Source organism: Ochotona princeps, chromosome 22 (genome assembly GCF_030435755.1).
Source record: "Ochotona princeps isolate mOchPri1 chromosome 22, mOchPri1.hap1, whole genome shotgun sequence".
NCBI classification, from domain to species: Eukaryota; Metazoa; Chordata; class Mammalia; order Lagomorpha; family Ochotonidae; genus Ochotona; species Ochotona princeps.
The window spans coordinates 35,658,628-35,676,142 of NC_080853.1; the positions used below are offsets into that span (position 1 = coordinate 35,658,628).

Consider the following 17,515-nt stretch of genomic DNA (forward strand, 5'->3'; position numbering starts at 1 on the left):
TAAAATCCAGCCTGGCATTCAAGCTTGCTGGCTCCCTCCCATCCCATCCCACACACAGAAGAGATTCTGCGGCCCGGCGCCATGGCTTAGCGGCTAACGTCCTCACCTTGAACGCTCCGGGATCCCATATGGGCGCCGGTTCTAATCCCGGCAGCTCCACTTCCCATCCAGCTCCCTGCTTGTGGCCTGGGAAAGTAGTCGAGGACGACCAAAAGACTTGGGACCCTGCACCTGCGTGGGAGACCCGGAAGAGGTTCCCGGCTCCCGGCTTTGGATCGGCGCAGCACTGGCCATTGCGGCTCACTTGGGGAGTGAACTATCGGACGGAAGATCTTCCTCTCTGTCCCTCCTCCTCTTTGTATATCTGACTTTGTAATAAAAATAAATAACTTTTTTTAAAAAAAAAAAAAAAAAAAGAAGAGATTCTGCCTAGCCAACCCTTTCCCAGGCTCTCTTTGTTGTTTTAAAGTTTCCAGGAAGTTTCTGGAGACTTGTTGACTGCTAGATTGAGCAGCGCTGCTCGCAGCCTGGTCCTCCCAGCTGCTGCTGCAGCCATGGTCACCAGGCAGCTGCAGAGCTGTCTGACTTGCCCTCCCCTCCTGCTCCCCATCCCCTGGCTTCTGAGCAGCAGCTGGACATCACCCTGCTGTGTTCTCTAGCCTCCCTCCCCCCTCGGGGAATCACCTGTCTTGGTGTCCCTTATAGCCAGAGCTTTAAGGGCTATAAGGCTATAAGGGCCCTGCGGGGAACTGAGCGTGTGAGTGCAGGATGGTACCAATGCACTTCTCCCTAGTCGTTGGTGCCCCACCTGGGAGTTTGCGCCAGGAATCGAGGCCCGGAGAGATCCAGTCACTCATTGGACTTCACATGGCTAAGTGGGGGCACAGCGGGCTTGACCTCAGGCTGAACGCTGTACCCTACGTCGGAACCCGGGCAGGGCGTTTTTCTCCCCTCTCCTACGTCTCTCCCCTCCACTTTGCCTCTCCTCTGTTCTCCTACCCGAATGACCTTTTTTCAGCCTATTTCTGTTTATCTGGGAGGGGGAGACGGGCTCCCCCTCAGCCTGGCCCAGATGGCTTCAGAGGCCCCTGTGAGGTGGCCTCACCCAGCCCACCTGGCAGTGAGCCCTTTGCCGGCCTCTCTGATGCTCGTCACATGCCTCCCTGAGAATGTCCCACTTTGGACTTTGTTAACACCTAGCACGTGCCACACACCTCTACTTGCTACCCACCTGGTCCCCAACCTGGCATTACTAAACCAAGCCAGGATCCACCTTTGGGGCCCAACATCACCACCTCCTTATGCCCTCCCATGCAGACAGGATGGCTTCCCTCTCCTGGACCTGCCATTTCTTGTCCTGCCCATGATCTCAGACACTCCCTGCTCCCAATGCGTTGGCTGATTGTCCAGGCTGCAGTGTTCTGGGATGCACAGGTGTGCACCTGGGCCCTGCAGCACCGTCCAGGTTGTGAGCCACAGATCATCAGAGCTAGACCCCTGTCCCCTGGTACCACCTCAAGCCCACCGGGATGACTGTCTGAATTTCTAAAACACAGAAAGTGGCCAAGTGTTGGCAAGGACATGGAAACATTGGGACCCCGGTGCCCTATTCCTGGGGGCATAAACTGGTATGGCAGACCCAGCACGGTAACCTAGTGGCTAAAGTCTTTGCCATACATGTGCTGGGATTCCATACAGGCACCGGTTCATATCCAGGCTGCTCGATTTTCCTTCCAGCTTGTGCTCTGGGTAGGCAATAGAGGATGGCCCAAGGATTTAGGACCCTGCACCCACGTGGGAGACCTGGAAGAAGCTCCTGGCTCCTAGCTTTGGATCGGCTCAGCTCCAGCTATTGCGGTTGCTTGGGGAGTAAACCAGTGGGCAGAAGATCTTTCTGTGTAAATCTGCCTTTCTAATAAAAACACATAGATCTTAAAATGGCGTGGCAGCTGTTAAAAACAAGGGGCCATGGCTTACTACCGTGCCCTATTGCTTGGCCTTAGTCTGGATAATGACTTTGGCACAGGCTGTGACAGCAAGGAACCTTGAGGTCACTGTGCTGAGTGCGATCAGCCAGTGACAGGGGGACAAGTCCCGAGGGACACAGGGTGATTCCTCGACACAGGAGGTAGCGAGGAGGTGAGGGGACACAGTGGCAGCAGTGTCGGAGGGGTAAGAGTTAGTCTTGAACATTTCAGAGACAGTGGCGCAAAAATGCAAATGTACTTCATGACACCAAACCCTGCACTGGACATGCTTACAATCCTAACCTGCACGCAGTCTCATTCTGCTACAAGCAGAGAGCTGGAGAGAAAGTTGCGTTAGCAGGCTCTCCCAAAGTGGGAGAGGTTGGGGAAAGAGGCCACTGGTGAGGTAGGGGAAGGGCCTGGGCAAAGCGTCTCACCGGGACTAGTGGTTGCTGATGGCAGAGCTGAGAGATGGGGGTCACAGTGGCACGCCCACGCACCAGCTTGGGATCCTCGAGCAAGTCCTTTGTCCTCCCTGCATCTTGTCTATGTTCTACATCTTCCCAAGGGCCAGGGCTTGATCCAGTCATGCCTGGCGCTCAACAAGGGCTGGGAAACAGCTCATACTCATCAACTCCGTGTGGTTGAGCATCATGTTGAGCAAAGTGGCTGGGGGTTCCAGAGGCACCTGCTTTCCCTGGGAACTGGTCAGGCTGGAAGGCCTCCTATCCTGAGCCTGACCCTTAGCTCATGATCTGTAGGGAGGGAGCCAACATGAGTGTGTGCTCTGCTGGGTCTGCCAGGTGCCTCCTTGCCCTCCTGTAAGCGTGAGGAGTGCTCGGCGGTGGGCAGCAGAGACATCCTGGCAACCATGAATGGAGACTGAGGAACAGGGAGGACTCTTGGCTCCGTACTTGTTGGTGAAGCTAAAATCTTCAGAGACCAGGCCTTGGCAAGGCGCTAGCCACAGCTCCCACAGAAAGGCAGCTTTATCAGAACTCTCTCCCTGATTCTGGCCCGTGCTGGGCACAGTCCATGTGCTGGAATAGACCAGGACCTGCAGGGACAGCAGCGTCCCTCGTGCCAGTGGCTGGGACACCATGCGCTCATAACTCGGGCCATGAGGCCCTTGTTTGCAAGCAATCAAGTGACCAGTTGCCCCCACCGGGCGCCTGTTCCCATGAGATAAGGGAGGGAGGAGGAGATAAGGTGTCCATTGCACTTTTATCTCAAGGACTTGACATTGGGATTCAATCTGTACCGCTTGAAAGGACAGAAAGAGCCACAGGACAATGAACCGCTGCCCATGGTGCTGGGAAGTGTGGCCTTGAGAGAGACAGCCCCAGCTGCCTGTTGCTTTCTGAAGGGGAGGGAGGGGCCTCCCTTGCTCACCTGGGGAAATGAGAAGAGCCCAATAATAAAGGCACAGGATCAACGCCCCAGGCCCCTGCTCTGGCTGCTCCATCCCCAGGACCTAGAGACTGGGTGGGTCACCAGGCGGCATTCTCACAGCCTCTGCTGTTCCCTGCAATTTGCTCCTAAAGCTTTGCACCTGTGGTCCCTGGGCAAGGGAGGAGGGAGCATCCTCGGGCTGGGGGCACTTTCCTGAAGGCATTATGCAAAAGATCCACCTTCTCTGACATGGGGACCCATGGTCAAAAGAAATCACCATCCTTTGACAGGCTGGGATCATCTGCAGCCATGGGCTGCCCCCCAAGCCCCAGGGCAAGGACAGGCGGCCACCACCATGCCCTTGTGTGGCCACAGGTACACTCAGCGAGGGCTAGGCTGGAGCAGGGCCAGGAGACTGGTACAGAGGTTTGGGGAGGCACTGAGGCCTTAGACATCTGAAAAAAACACGAATCTTCTTTTTGCAGTGGAATTCATAGAACCCAGAGCTTTGTACCTGGATGGAGTTGCAAGCTGCACCTCTGCCATGTAGCGATTTTGGACTGTTTGAGTCTGAGGGACTGAGCAAGTGTAGGAGCTTTCCATTTTGTTGACCTGGCGACGAGGAGCGGGTAGGGTGCACGGATGTGATGTTCTGAATTGTCAGAGATGGTTCTGTAAGTTTGCCAGTGCTGCCTTCTACTGTCCCCTGGCTGTGCTGGACCCCAGCCAGGACCACAGTCTCCACGTCCTCTGAACAGAGATTCTTTGAGAAACCCAAGGGAAGAACAGTAGCCACCTGATTCCCGCCTTGGCCGTGGGAGGTCTCTGTGTGATTCTCTGCCAGCCACACCCCTTGCCAGAGTAAGAGGGGCCCATCAGCCTGGGTACAGCTGTCCAAATCTTGCCCTCTTCCCTCTACCCATTCCTAGGGGCTTTCTGGGATGCCGGACTCCCACTTCCACGGCCCTAGGCATCCTGCCGGGCCCGGAGCCTGTCTCGCAAGGGACTGGGGCCCCTTTTGGCAGAGTTGTGGGTAGAGATGTAAGCGCAGACTGAGCTGCTGCCCCCTGGAGGCTGAGTGAGGGAGGTATGCCTGGGGGCTCCTCTGTGTTCTCCTCTGGTGTTCTGGATGCCCCCACAGCCCTGCAGGTCTTTTGCAGGTGCGTTTGCTAGTGGAGGACATAAGGGTTTCTATTCAATGATCGGCCAGCTTCATCAATCACTGTAAGGCTTAGGGGGCTGTAGCAGCTTCTCATAGATCCACCTAAGGAGAGGACCTGCTATATGCTTAGAAAGTCAAGTGACAGATGGGAAGGGCGCAGGGGCTCTGGCACAACGTTAGCGCCAAGACAAGCAGGCGATTGTTCACATGGTCACTGGGTGCTTAGGCTGCGTGTTTTGAACCTCACTATTCTGTCCAGAGGCCTCTGAGAAGATTGAAACGGTGGGAACTAAGCTGCTACAGTGACGTTTCAACTCCAGCTCCCAGTAGATGAACTCTAGGGAAGTCTTTTCCAATGCTGCCCCCTGCTGCCAGGGATACGCAGTGCAGGGTCGACGTTTTTCCGAACGACTGCACTGGCTGAAGCTGAGCCAATCTAAAGCTAGGAGCCAGGACCTTCTTCCTGGTCTCCCACATGGATGCAAGAGGCCAAGAACATGGGTCATTTTCCACTGCTTTTCCAGGTCTTCAGCAGGGACTTGGTTAGGAAATGAAGCAATTGGGACATGAACTGGTACCCATATGGAATGCTGGCACTCGCAGGCGGAGGAATAGCCAATTGATCCCCCTAGCAACATTTAAAATGGCAAAAGTCTAAAGGGGAAGGCTGAAAGAAAAAGGTATAGACCAATTCAGGAACCTGCCAATTTTCAAAAAGTGACGATAAAATTACATTTTATGAAGTTGATTAACAGTTTTAAAAATGTATGTGATATTTGTACAAAATGTTTTAGGAACCAGCCACACGGTGTAGTGTGCTAGCTAAGCCTTTGCCTGCAGTGATGGAGTCCCATATGTTCCGGCTGCTCCATTTCCAATGCAGTTCCCTGATTATGGCCTGAGAGGCTCAAAGCCTTGGGCCCCTCCACCTATGTGGGAGACCTGGAAGAAGCTCCTGCTTCCTGGCTTTGGATCGAACCAGTCTCTGGCCATTGCAGCTGTGTGGGGAGTGAACCAGTGGCTGGAAAAGCTTTCTCTTTGTCTCTCTTCTCTGTAACTCTGCCTTTCAAATAAAGATGAAATAAATCTTTTTAAAATCTTAAAATATGTATTCTATAATTTGTACTTAAAGCAGTTTTATCATCTTGGTATCCTTAAGAGAAAAACATGCCACCAACCAGTGCTACGTTACTTGACATCCTGGAAGGTTGTTGTGACGAACCAAAAGGCAGTGACATCCGGAGTTTGAAAATCAGAGAGGAGGGACTAAATCGCTAGTGTGTGTGAGAGAGCTATGCCTTTGTAGAACTCAGAGAATCCAAGAAAAGAAGATGAGAAATATCCTAATAGCAAGACAGGCAGTCAAGTGGCAGGCTTTATGGAAGCAGAACTGTGCATGTAGCTCACCCAGCCCCGAGGCACCCTGCTGAACGCTGATCCCCTGGGAAATTCAGTCCTTTCCCCAATGCCTCATTCAACCTGCATTTCTATCACATCACATTTAATGACAGCTTTTCTTACAAGGCTCTTCAGCCTGTGCCAGGTGCCCAAGGCAGACTGCAAGGAGACATTGCGCAGAACCTGAACTTTTATCCATGCAATGCCATTCCTCCCTGGGCTCACACTATAATTCCAAATGTTTTCATTCTACCTTCTTCGGAAATCTTGCAAGGAAAGGTGGAAGGAGCCAATCACACTTCCTTCACAAAAGTCTTTAAACAGCTCGTAGCCCATCGGAGCCGTCCATTGGCTTGAGACCCGTTTTTACCGTGGTCCTTTCCAAGGTGTGCTTTATAGCTCCCATTCACCGCAACCCGTTCAGCACTTCCATGTCCACACGGTTTCCCTTGACCAGCCAGACTCCTGCCTGTGCGTGACCCAGCCCATGTGAAGGCAGTGTGGAATGCTACTCTGTCCAGGCACTGTGTCCAGGCTTCAGGGTTCATGGACGAGATGAGAAGCCTGCTACTTCTCTTCCCAGTAGCCATTCATTTTCTCACTTTATGTCTGACCATGAGTTTCATAAAGCACCCCGTCAGGCTCAATTGATTTTAAAGATTCATTTATTTGCTTGAAAGTTATAGAAACAGGGAGTTCAGGTAAGTCTGAGCAGTGGAGTGGCTACTTTACTCTCCTAACCATGTGGCTGTGTCTGGGGGAACCCGTGCTGTGCCAGGCTTCCTGCTGGGGATACTAGCTCCCCACCCACCGCTGGTAGGAGTGGGGAGGGTCCTGGGCTTGTGGGCTCTACCCGTTGGCTGCGAAGTATTGAGCTCTGGGCTTTTGGGGGTATTGAATTACTGCCTAGGGACATCCATGGATAAGGCCACTGTACATGTAGGTGAGAAACGAATCCTGAGGAACACCCAATGATGGGGCCTTGTACCTGGTAGTTTGAAGGGGAGAGCTGAAGATCTTTATGGAGCAGACTCCCACATGGGAGTTGTGGGTTGGGCTTGTTAGCATGGAACATGGTTGACCACCACACGCCAGCGCACATGCAAGCTATGGCTGGGGGCCTGTCTGGCAGAGCTAGATCCCAGTACCTGACAGTGAGTGTCGGATCAGGGGATGGGTCACATTAGACCGGGCCATGACAACAACTAACATGCAAAAGAACCAGATCCAGGTGTGGATTCTGTGGGGGAAAAGTTGGCCCAACCCTATGGAACTACAAGTCCTGCTGGCTAGCTTGAGAGTTGGAATGGTGATGGGCTGAGCTGGGTGTGACCATGGAACTCACCTATGCTCACTGGTACTGGGGCTGGGAACAAGTGTAGCAGCCCGGTCCAGGCTACAGCACCCACACGAACACCCTAAAACAGGGTATGGGGCGGGCCAGGCCTCACCAGTTCATACAAAGACCTGGATGGATGGGGCAGACTGTGTCGGGTCAGGGCCAAGCACCTGTTGGCATGCGTGAGATCTGGGACTGGGAGTGGCCCGAGCGGGGGAACCTGGGAAACTCCCCTAGTGGGATCATAGCTCCCACTGATGAGTACGTGGTTCAGGCCTGGGTATTGAGTAGGCTGAGCAGCATAGCTCCATCCATCGGCAAGTGTGAGTTGGTTTTGGAAGGGGGTGGACTGGGCAAGGCCAAGCAAACCATAGCCCACTGGCAAGAGCAGAAACCAGGAGGGAGTACAGGTCATTCCAGGCTAGGCTGTCACACCTACTGGTTTGCATGAGCCAGGGATACAGGCAGACTGAGCAGGGATGGGTTGCAGGACCCGCCAGCAAGAGTAAAGACTGAGGGCCAGCAGGGCCAGGCCAGGTCGCAGCATCCTAACACAAAGAAGTCCAAGGCAGGGGAGGGGCTATGCCAGGCTGGGTCAGAGCAACCACTGGCATGTGCAAGATCTGTGGCTGGGAACAGGCCTGGTTGGGGAGCTAAGGGGATGCCCTGGCTGAGCTGTGGTTCTCTCTGGTGAATGTGGGGGGCAGAGTGGGGCCTGCGGTCTGGACATGGATGCAGTCTGGACATGGAGTTTGTCAGACTGGGCTAGACTCCAGCACCTACTGGTGATTGTGAGAACCAGGGTGGGTATAGGATGGGCTGGGCTAGGTGTCTGCCCCTACTGAGCCAGGTCTGAGCTGTGTTTGGGTGTGGACAAGGCTTGGCTGGGCTGTAGCACCCAAAAGCAAAAAATGGAATGGGTTAAAGCCCAGTCAGGAAAGGTCACTGTCCCTGCTAGGACAGGAGGTGGACTGAGTAGGGCTGGCCCATGGACCCACCGGTATGTGCGAAACCTGGCATTGGGAGAGGTTCTGCTGGAGGAGCTTGGGAAATGCCTCTATTGGGTTATAGTCCCTGAGGTGAGCGCGAGAGCCATGATAGGGAGTAGCCCATAAAAGGCCTGATTACAGTATCCATAGGCTTACCTTTGGCTCAGGTCAGGCGCAAACCAGGCAGGGCCGGTTCATATCATCTGCCAGCAAATCTGAGCACCAGATTGGAGTGTGGGTCCTGCCAGGTCAGAATGCAATATCAGCCAGTTCACATGAGGGTTGGGACTGGGGGCTGATGAGTCAGCTAGACTGCAGTCTGCCCCAGCGTGAGCTCAAACTGGGCGTGGGCTGGGCCTGGCCAGGCTACAGCACCCACTGGCAAATGTTGAGGTGAGGTGGGTCATGCTAGAATGGGCCACAGTGCCCAACCAGCACAAGTGAGACTCGGAGGAGAGCAGCCAAATCTGGTAGGGGGGCTGCAGGGAGCTCCCCTGCTGGGCCATTATTCCCACTGTTGAGTGTGAGAGCTGGAACTGAGGGCAGACCAGACTGGACAGGGCTATAACACCTGTTGGTCTGCATGTAAGCTGGATCAGTGACAAGCCAGGCTAAGCAGATTGTACCTGCTGGTACATGCATAAGCCAGAGGGTTTGGGTTGGTTGGGCTTTGCCACAGCATCAGCTGGCAGAGGCTGGCACTGGGGGTTAATTCTATCAAGTTAAACTGTAGAACCACCTGAAGAATGCAAGATCCAGGTGTAGGAGTGAGCTCATTAGGGAAATAGTGGGCAGCTCCCTCCTGGGTTGCCACTCCAACTACTGAGCATGAGAACCAGGACTGGGTGTAGGCATGGCCGGACAGAGAGTGGTACCCACCAGCACATGTGTGGGCTGGACAGGGGGCTGGTTGGGTTGAACTGGGCTTCAATGCCCATTGACACATATGAGAGCTGAATGGGATGTGGACCTGCCCTGGCTCTATGATGTCATCTTTAGGACCCTCGGACAGAGGTGTGCAGGTGAATCATGATGTGGACTGATCCACTGTCTGTAGCGGAGCTGTGTGCGGGGCTGACCCAGGTCTGGGCCTCGCGAACGCGGGAAACAACAGTGATCCATTGTCCCCTCCAAGCTCTGGACAAGTGAACGGCTGGGCCACTTGTGCCAGAGTGAGGGCACCTGGTTACCGGGGTTACCCAGGCTGTGTTCTGTCCATTGTGAAGGAAGTGATGTCACTTCCTGGCTGAGCCCTCTCCTGAGAGCAGCCCTCCCCTGAGGCTGGTGGGCTCCTTGTGGCCTCCCGTCACAGGTGCCTTGCGTACAGCTGCCTGCACACAGTCACAGCAGCAGCACAGCCCAGCTCCCTGTGCAGATCTGGGATTGCTGACCCGCACTGGGAGGTGATCGTCTTGGTGTCAGACCCAGCCCCTGCTTCCTCCAGGCCTTTGTTGCTGGAGCACTCCTTGCACCTCTCAGGGCCTCCCACATCTCTTCTGCTTGTAGGACATCATAGTAGCATCTTCTTTTGAGGGTGCCCTCCTGTGTCCGAACTCCCTCCCCCCCCCCCCGCCGAGCTAGTATTATTGCATAAACTCAGAGATGGGATGACACCAAAGAGGACTGGCACAGAAAGGATTATTCTGCCTCACGTTGAGGCCACCATTTATGTGTGGCATGGCATCTTGTGATGATAGAATGAATGAGATTGGGGTTGTAGGCATAAAACACGTCTGCAAGTACGATCTAGGCATGTTCCAAGCAGGGCTTCTAGCCTTTGAAACAGGCCTCCATGGTCAATATTGTCATAACATCTTGGTGGCTCTTGCCATTGCATCCATTTTGGAAGCACCAAAGATTCTAGATAAAGGTTTGCTATGCAAATCTATGTTATACACACTTAAGCATTGGTTTCGTTTCTACCTAACTTCTGCATTTTTACCGAGGGGAGTGCTGCTCTATTGTTCCTGTTCTACTTCACAGTAGCTTGCTTGATTGCATACCTCTCTTATTCTCATAATTATCTCTAACTATGTATAATTCTTTGAACTCTCATTTGGCAGCAATGGAGCCCTCATTCCTGTTTATCTAAAATAAAAGTCCTGGTGTATACTTCAGTATGGCGAAGGCGTGACAAAGGCAAGGGTATAGCTGGACCTTGGAAAAGAGGCTCAAATGCTGCTGGGGCTCTTGACATCCATTGTTTTGACATTTTCATCAATATCAGTTTGTCTTTCTTTATAAAGTGGCTTCTTACATTGAGATAGTGTTTTTGCTGACAAGTGTAAAATTTACATTGCAGTTCTGATACTAGAGAAATTCTCAAGATTTTGATTGAACTTTTCTGTTGTAAAGTCCTGGAGAATACCTTAGTTTGCACATTCTGCTGTCTCTGTGCACCTAGCAATACTCCACTTTCCATTGGAGAAGGATTCTTCATGCATTGTGTATGCTCATCATGTTAGTGTTCTGCGCTTTTGAGGCCTCTGTTTGCCAGAGTATACAGTTCACTTCAAGTGGTTTGTATTTATAGAAAGAAATTATGGGAAGACAACTGCTCAAAAGTATTCAATGCAGTTTGCATTAGCTTTTATGTTCTTTATTATATTTTCATTTAGCTAGCATGAAGATATGTTCTTTGCTTTGTTAAGCAATATTGCAGCAGTATCATTTGGAAAGATAGGTTAAATAGTGAAAAAGGATGACTTGGCAACAATAATATTCTGTGGTTAATTGATAAAACAATTAGGCCTAGTCTGTGTTGCGGAGTAAATGAAAATTTTTCGTCTTCCAGAAGCTATCAGTGACATCTTACACGTGAAATTTTCAATGCCACTTTCCACTGGAGTTGTTTTACCTGCTTGCTGTGCTGCTGTCATGGGATGACTGAGATCACAGAAAACGCTATTGGTTTTGTCTGCAGCGCATCCCTGATGGGTCTAAAGGTAGACAGCCTTTCAGAAACCTCATGTCTGTAACAATAGAGGCTGTGAGTATATCTGTAGCCTAGGTACAGTGGAGTATGATCTTATACGTAAGTTAAATTGGTGTGATGTCAGAAGTATTTTGCTTTTAGATATGATTTCCACACTCTCTTCTGTGTACTGTAAAAAAATGATTATAGAAATAAGGCTTACTTTGGAGTACAGTACTTGAAATGTTCAGATCAATATCACTTTTTAAAAAAGATTTATTTTATTTTTTTTATTGGAAAGTCAGAGAGGAGGAGAGACAGAGAGGAAGATCTTCCATCCGATGGTTCACTCCCCAAGTGACCACAATGGCTGGTATTGTGCCGATCCAAAGCCGGGAGCCAGGAACTTCCAGGTCTCCCATGCAGGTGCAGGGTCCCAAATCTTTGGGCCGTCCTCAACTGCTTTCCCAGGCCACAAGCAGGGAGCTGGATGGGAAGTGGAGCTGCCGGGGTTAGAACCGGCGCCCATATGGGATCCCAGGGCGTCCAAGGCGAGGACTTTAGCCGCTAGGCCACGCCGCCGGGCCCAACCTTGTTTTTTTGTGTGGGTGCTCAACATGCTTCATTGCAATATAGTGCATTCTACGGGTATTAGTTAAAAAGAGACAATCTTGGGTTTCCATTAGAGCTGCTTTTAGGTCTGATAATATGTGAAGTTAGTGACCCAAATGGAGTTGTTCTGCCATAGAAACCTCTGCTGTAGCTTCTGGACAATGCCATGCATCACGTGCCGAGTTCCCTAAGTGTCACATAAACTTCAGCAGTAAGTTGTGCCAGCGCAGTTTTTTTTTTTAATTTAATTTTTAATAGAAAGAAACACAGAGGTGAGGAGAGATGGTGAGGAACATCTTCCGTCCGTGGATTCACTCTCCACGCAGCTCCAATGGCTGGAGCTCCGCTGAACCAAAGCCAGGAGCAGTGAGCCTCTTCTGGGTCTCCCATGCAGGTGCAGGGTCCTACCGTTGGGCCATCCTTGACTGCTTTTCCAAGCCATAATCAGGGAGCTGGATGAGAATAGGGGCCACAGAGACTAGAACCAGCACCCATATGGGATCCCGGAGCATGTAAGGTAAGGACTGTAGCTACAAGGCTACCACACCTGGCCCGCAGAGCTAGCTAATTCCTTGGGCACTGAATTTATTTTTTGGATGTGGAGTTCAAAGTGCATTGAGTGAGAATCTACAATCTTGGTTTGTGTGGGTGTGCAACATGCTTCATGTCAATATAATGCATTCTATGGGCATTATACAAAAAGTGGCAAAACTGGGTTTTTGTGACCACTGCTTGTAAGCCTGATGGTAGGTGAACTTATCAACCCAAATGGAGTTGACCTGTCCGTGGAACACCTCTGCTGTATCTTCTAGATTATGCCATCCACCAACATGCTGAGTTCCCTAGATACCAAATGCATATTCAGCAGTATGTGGTGCCAGAGCAGTTGCTTTGAATGCAAGCTGAAAATCATTTTGGGCTCTGACGTTCTCTCTGGGTGTGAGCTCATAGCGAGCTCAACAATATTATAGCACCTTCTCTTGTGTGCCATTTTCCACATGATTCGTTTCAATACAGTGCGTTCTGTGGGCAGAAATCCTGCTTTAGACTCAGAATGACATACGTGTGTTTCTTTGAGAGCTGATTGGAACCCGATGGGATGTGAGGTTAGTTACCCAGATGGACTTGTTCTGCTATATCTTCGGGACTATGCCATCCACCAACATGAGCAATTCTGTATGTTTAACATACACATTCAGCAGTGTGTGGTGCCAGAGCAGTTTTCAATGCTAGCTGAAAGTCGCCTGTGCTCTGAAGTTCTCTCTGGATATAGAATTCATCTCCAGTTCAGGAGATTTCTGCACCTTCTGTTCTGTTCCATTCTGTTTTCAATACAGTGCATTCCATGGGCAGAAATCCCCGATTTTTGAAATGTAACACTAATGGTTCCAGGCTCAGGCTCATGGTCAGGCTCATGGTCAGGGTCAAGGTCTGGCTCAGGGCTCAGTTTCAGGCTCAGGCTGTGTGTCAGAATTAGTGTCAGCCCTCCGGGATCAAGTTCAGGCTCAATGTCAGGGTCAGAGCTGTAAGTCATGGTCAGGCTCAGTGTCAGGGTCAGGGCTTAGGGTCAGGGTCAAGGCTCAGGGTCCTGGTTGGGGTCAGGCTCAGCGTCAGGGCTCAGGCTCAGGCTCAGATCTTGGGGTCAGGCTCAATGTTAAGTGTCAGGCTTAGGGGTCAGGCTCATGGTCAGGCTCAGGCTCCAGGTCAAGCCTCAGGGTCATGGTCAATCTCAGACTCAGGCTCAGTGTTAGGACTCCAGTTAAGGGTCATGGTCAGGTTCAGAGTCAGGATTAGGCTCAGCTCAAGGCTCAGGATTCAGGCTCAGGCTCAGGCTCAGTTTCAGACTCAAGCTCAGGCTCAGGGTAGGAGTCAGGGTCAGGGTCAGGTTCAGGGTCGGGGTCAGGTTCAGAGTCAGGCTCAGGCTCAAGACTAGGCTCAAAGTCAACTGAGGCTCTGGACTCAGTGCTTAGCTCAAGGCTCAGGCTAGGGCTCAGGGTCGGGGCTGCAGCAATGGCTGACTTGGCCACTGGAGGATGTTTCCCTGCAGCCCGCCCCTCAAGAGGGACCACTCCCCTGCCTGCAGGTCTGAATGTTGCTGCTCAGTAGACTGCTTAGGAAGAGCACCTGGCAGTGGGGAGGTGGGTTTCTCAAGCAGAGCCACTTCCTGGCTGGCTGTCACTTCCATCACTGCTAACTTATAAGGAGCATGTGAGGGACAGCAAAACAAATCAAACTGATCCCAAAGTGCTCCGTTAAAATAAACAGGGATTAGCATCGCGGTGTACAAGACTTTATGTGTTCCCATAGTGACCAGAAGGTTCCAGTACCAGATGGAGGCTGGGGAAGAGCGTGTCACTCCTGTGACGTGCCTCACTGCCCTGATTGAATGCCCGTCAATGAAACACTGCTGGAAGTGATGGCCCTGGGTGGACGGAGGGCAGGCCGTCCGCAGGGAGCCGCACGCAGCCCAGGGCTGTCCCGCTGGCTCTCCCTCGCACCCCTGCGGTGCCCTCTTGATTGGAATCAGCACAGTGGCGTTCTGGTGGCCTTGCCTGCTCCCCTGGCATCCTGGCATCTAACTCTCACAGTCATCTCAGTGGAGCAGGCGGGAGCTGCCAACACTCAGAAGGTACAGCAGCTGGCCTGGCTGCCATGCTAAAAGGCTGCCTCCTTCTCTCCTTGGGAGGCCACACCCAGCAATTCTGCCTCTCCACGCTGCCCCAGTGCCTCCACCACTAGCTGGGCAGGGGGTGTCCATATGCAGCTGTCTGTGCTGGATCCTTGGCCCTGCATCCCCATTGGCTGGGTGACCTCCAGCGAGCCAGGAGAGCAGGGACACCCCCTGCAGGTTCCTGACCAGAGGTTTGGTGTTGTGAGCCGTCAACTTCAGCCAAGCTGATCTGGTGGCTCTTGTAGGCTCAAAAGGGCTCCTGCCAAGGCCGAGGAGGAGCTCGGGCAGTTCCTCTGGCTGGGGGGCAGGAGGCAGGGGCAGTCAGAGGACAATAGCCTATACCAGCAGAGCCTGCCTGCCTGTGGTGATAGGGAAGAGAGAGAGACCGAGACAGAAAGAGAGAGAGAGATCTTCTGTCCACTGGTTCACTCTCAAATGGCCACAACAGCCAGGGAAGGGCCAGGCAAACCGGAGCCAGGAACCCCATCTGGGTCTCCCACATTTAGGCCATGGTCCTCTACTTTCCCAGGCACATTAGCAGGCAGCTGGATGGGAAGCAGAGCAGCCAGGACTGGAGCTAGCATTGTTAGATGGAATTTTGGCCTTGCCAACAGTGGCTTAACTCGCCGTGCCACAGTGGAACCTTCATATCCCAGGATGGTACAGAAATAAAGAGGTCCCCTCCCCCTCAATTCATAAACTCAGCCAAGTCCTCTATTTCCTCCTGGTTAGTGGGTGTGATTGGGTATCCCCTGTTCTCATTATTGCATACAATTACCCAGATGTAGTATTTTTCTTTTGGTACAAGTCCTCAGACTCCGTTTTTTCCTCTTCATTCACGGACGTAGCCAGGCCCCAGTTTCACTGTAGTACACGGGCATGCCCGTGTCCCCACACCCTTCTGCTTCCACAGCCGTGGCCAATGTCCCGACTTAGCCTTCACTGCATCAACACACGCGGCCTCCATTTTCTACTTGCCCATGGGCCTGGCAGAGAATCATCTTATTCTCCGTGTCCCCTGTAACGCTGCCTAACTCCCTGTAACTCTATGGATAGAATCCGGCCAGCAGTTTCTCATTTCCCTCCCATGGTTTTAGCTTAAGTTCTTTGTTTTCCCTGTATCCCATGGACCTTTCTAGAATCCTGTTTTCTCTTTATTCCACGGCCACAAGACAAGAGGGGAACTTTCCCGTCATTATTGGTATTCTTTGACCAGTGGTGGCAGAACTTCAAGTTCAACTGCTGCCCCCGGCTCCCCTGAGGTAGGGTGTGAGCGTCTGCTGTGATCCCAACGATGCCCGGAGGGGCGAGCTCAGCCCAGCGTCCTGTTCTGCACATCCCTGGGGTCATGCTTTCCCCTTCTGCCTTGGACATCTCATGTCCCTCCTAACTCACAGACAAAGCCATCTGCTGTGCTTCTCAAGCCAGTTGGTGGCTTGTTCGTGTTGTGTTTCTGTTTGGTTGCTGTTCAGTTTTTAGTGCTTTAGCCTCAGGGTCACAGGCCTGCCATGGCACCCACTGAAGGTTGCTGCTTCTCTCTCGGGTCTACCTTCTGTCGGGCTTCTCCCAGACCTCCAGGACTGGCTCAGCTTGTCTGGGACCGAGCGGACTCACATGGAACTCAGAACCTCTTTTGCCCGGGAGGCCACTGTGCAGGTGGAGGGGGACGCTGGGATGAGTCTCTACAGGCTTGGGGTGGGAGGGTGAGAGTGTTCACCACTACGTAGGAAGACCATGACGTCTCAGGGTCGTGGTACAGATGAACTGCAGGTAGGGGAGGATTCAGGGGTTTGGGTGTGTCCAGCAAAGGAGTTGAAGCTGAGGCAGCTGGGCTTTGAGACTAGGCTTTCCTTCTTTCTTTCTTTCTTTTTATTTTCCTTCTTCTCACAGATCCAGATTTTTTAAGTTTAAATTACGTCTTTATTTTGAATCAACTTCAGATATAGAAGAGGTTACAAAAACAGCACAAAGCTCTCTTATCCCACTTCCCTGTACCTTAGCATCCATTCGCTCATCTAAACATCCTCACCAACTCTCCTGCAAGATTCTTTTCCTGGAGTAGGACCTCATCTTAACCCACGTTTTTCTTTTTTCTTTTTTTTTCTTTTAATGGGGCACTCTTGCAGGCTTGGAGGTACAGGCAACAGCTTGCCTCAGGGCCCTGTAGTACTAATCCCTGAACCTGGCTCACAGCCTCTCCTTCCTCATAAACACTGGCGTTACCTCACAAGGCTGCACTGGGGTCACAGAGAGATATGATGAGCTGGCACAGGGCCTGCAGGTGCAGGTGGAAATCTGTGGCAAATGAGACACGGGCGAGTCAGGACAGCCCGTCTCTGCAGGCACCCAGGGGCGGTGGTGGATGCTGTGCTGGCTCGGTGGACCCCGAGGTAGGCACGTGGATAGCATCCCTCATACTCCCTGTGGCTGATCTACTGCACCTCCTCCTTGGGCTCCCCTCTTCCCATCAGCATCAATTGCTCTGTCTGCTGCACCTGACATAGTATTCCAGATTGTGCCAGCATGAGAGCTGGGGAGGAGCTTCAGAGCTCCCTAGGGGTCTTAGAGGGACCAGTCTGGGTATCTCAGTGTCTGTTTCTCTGTTGCAGCAAGGCCACCACCCTGGCAAGCAAGTGACTGGTGCCACCCTTCCCCGCAGGTGCATTTTGGGTGGAAAGTTTCTGAGCCTTCAGAGATGGAGGGAGGTTGCTGGAGGATGCCCCTGATGGTGCTGATGGTCCTGACTCTGGCGGTGACCCTGGGCCACTTTCAGCACTGGGGGGGCTTCCAGGAGAGGCCAATGAGCAAGAAGAACATGAACTCCACACTCAACTTCTTCATTCAGTCGTACAACAACAACAGCAACGACACCTACCTGTTTCGGGTGCAGAAGCTCCTCCGCAGTCAGATGCAGGTTCGTGTGTGGGTTCTGTGGGCACTCCACCCACCCCACCCCTCCCTGGGTCCCTATGGCCACAACCAGGCTCCGGTGTCCCTCCTGGGATACCAAGAGATGGTGACTTGGGTTGGGAAACATCTTCCGTCTGACGGGCATGTCTTTGGGCTGTGTT

The 17,515-nt window shown here is 52.3% G+C and overlaps 2 protein-coding genes across 2 annotated transcripts in view; both read left to right on the forward strand.

The window, feature by feature from the left end:
• LOC101535390 (cystatin-9-like) overlaps positions 1-17,515 on the forward strand; it is a 269,014-nt gene that overhangs the window by 184,340 nt on the left and 67,159 nt on the right. The window lies entirely within an intron of this gene.
• The window catches only part of CSTL1 (cystatin like 1), a 4,530-nt gene continuing 4,025 nt past the window's right edge, over positions 17,011-17,515 (forward strand). Inside the window, exon 1 of the mRNA XM_004593336.4 lies at positions 17,011-17,358. Coding sequence (XP_004593393.1) covers positions 17,140-17,358 — 219 coding nt within the window. The 5' untranslated portion in view covers positions 17,011-17,139. The remainder of the gene's footprint in view (positions 17,359-17,515) is intronic.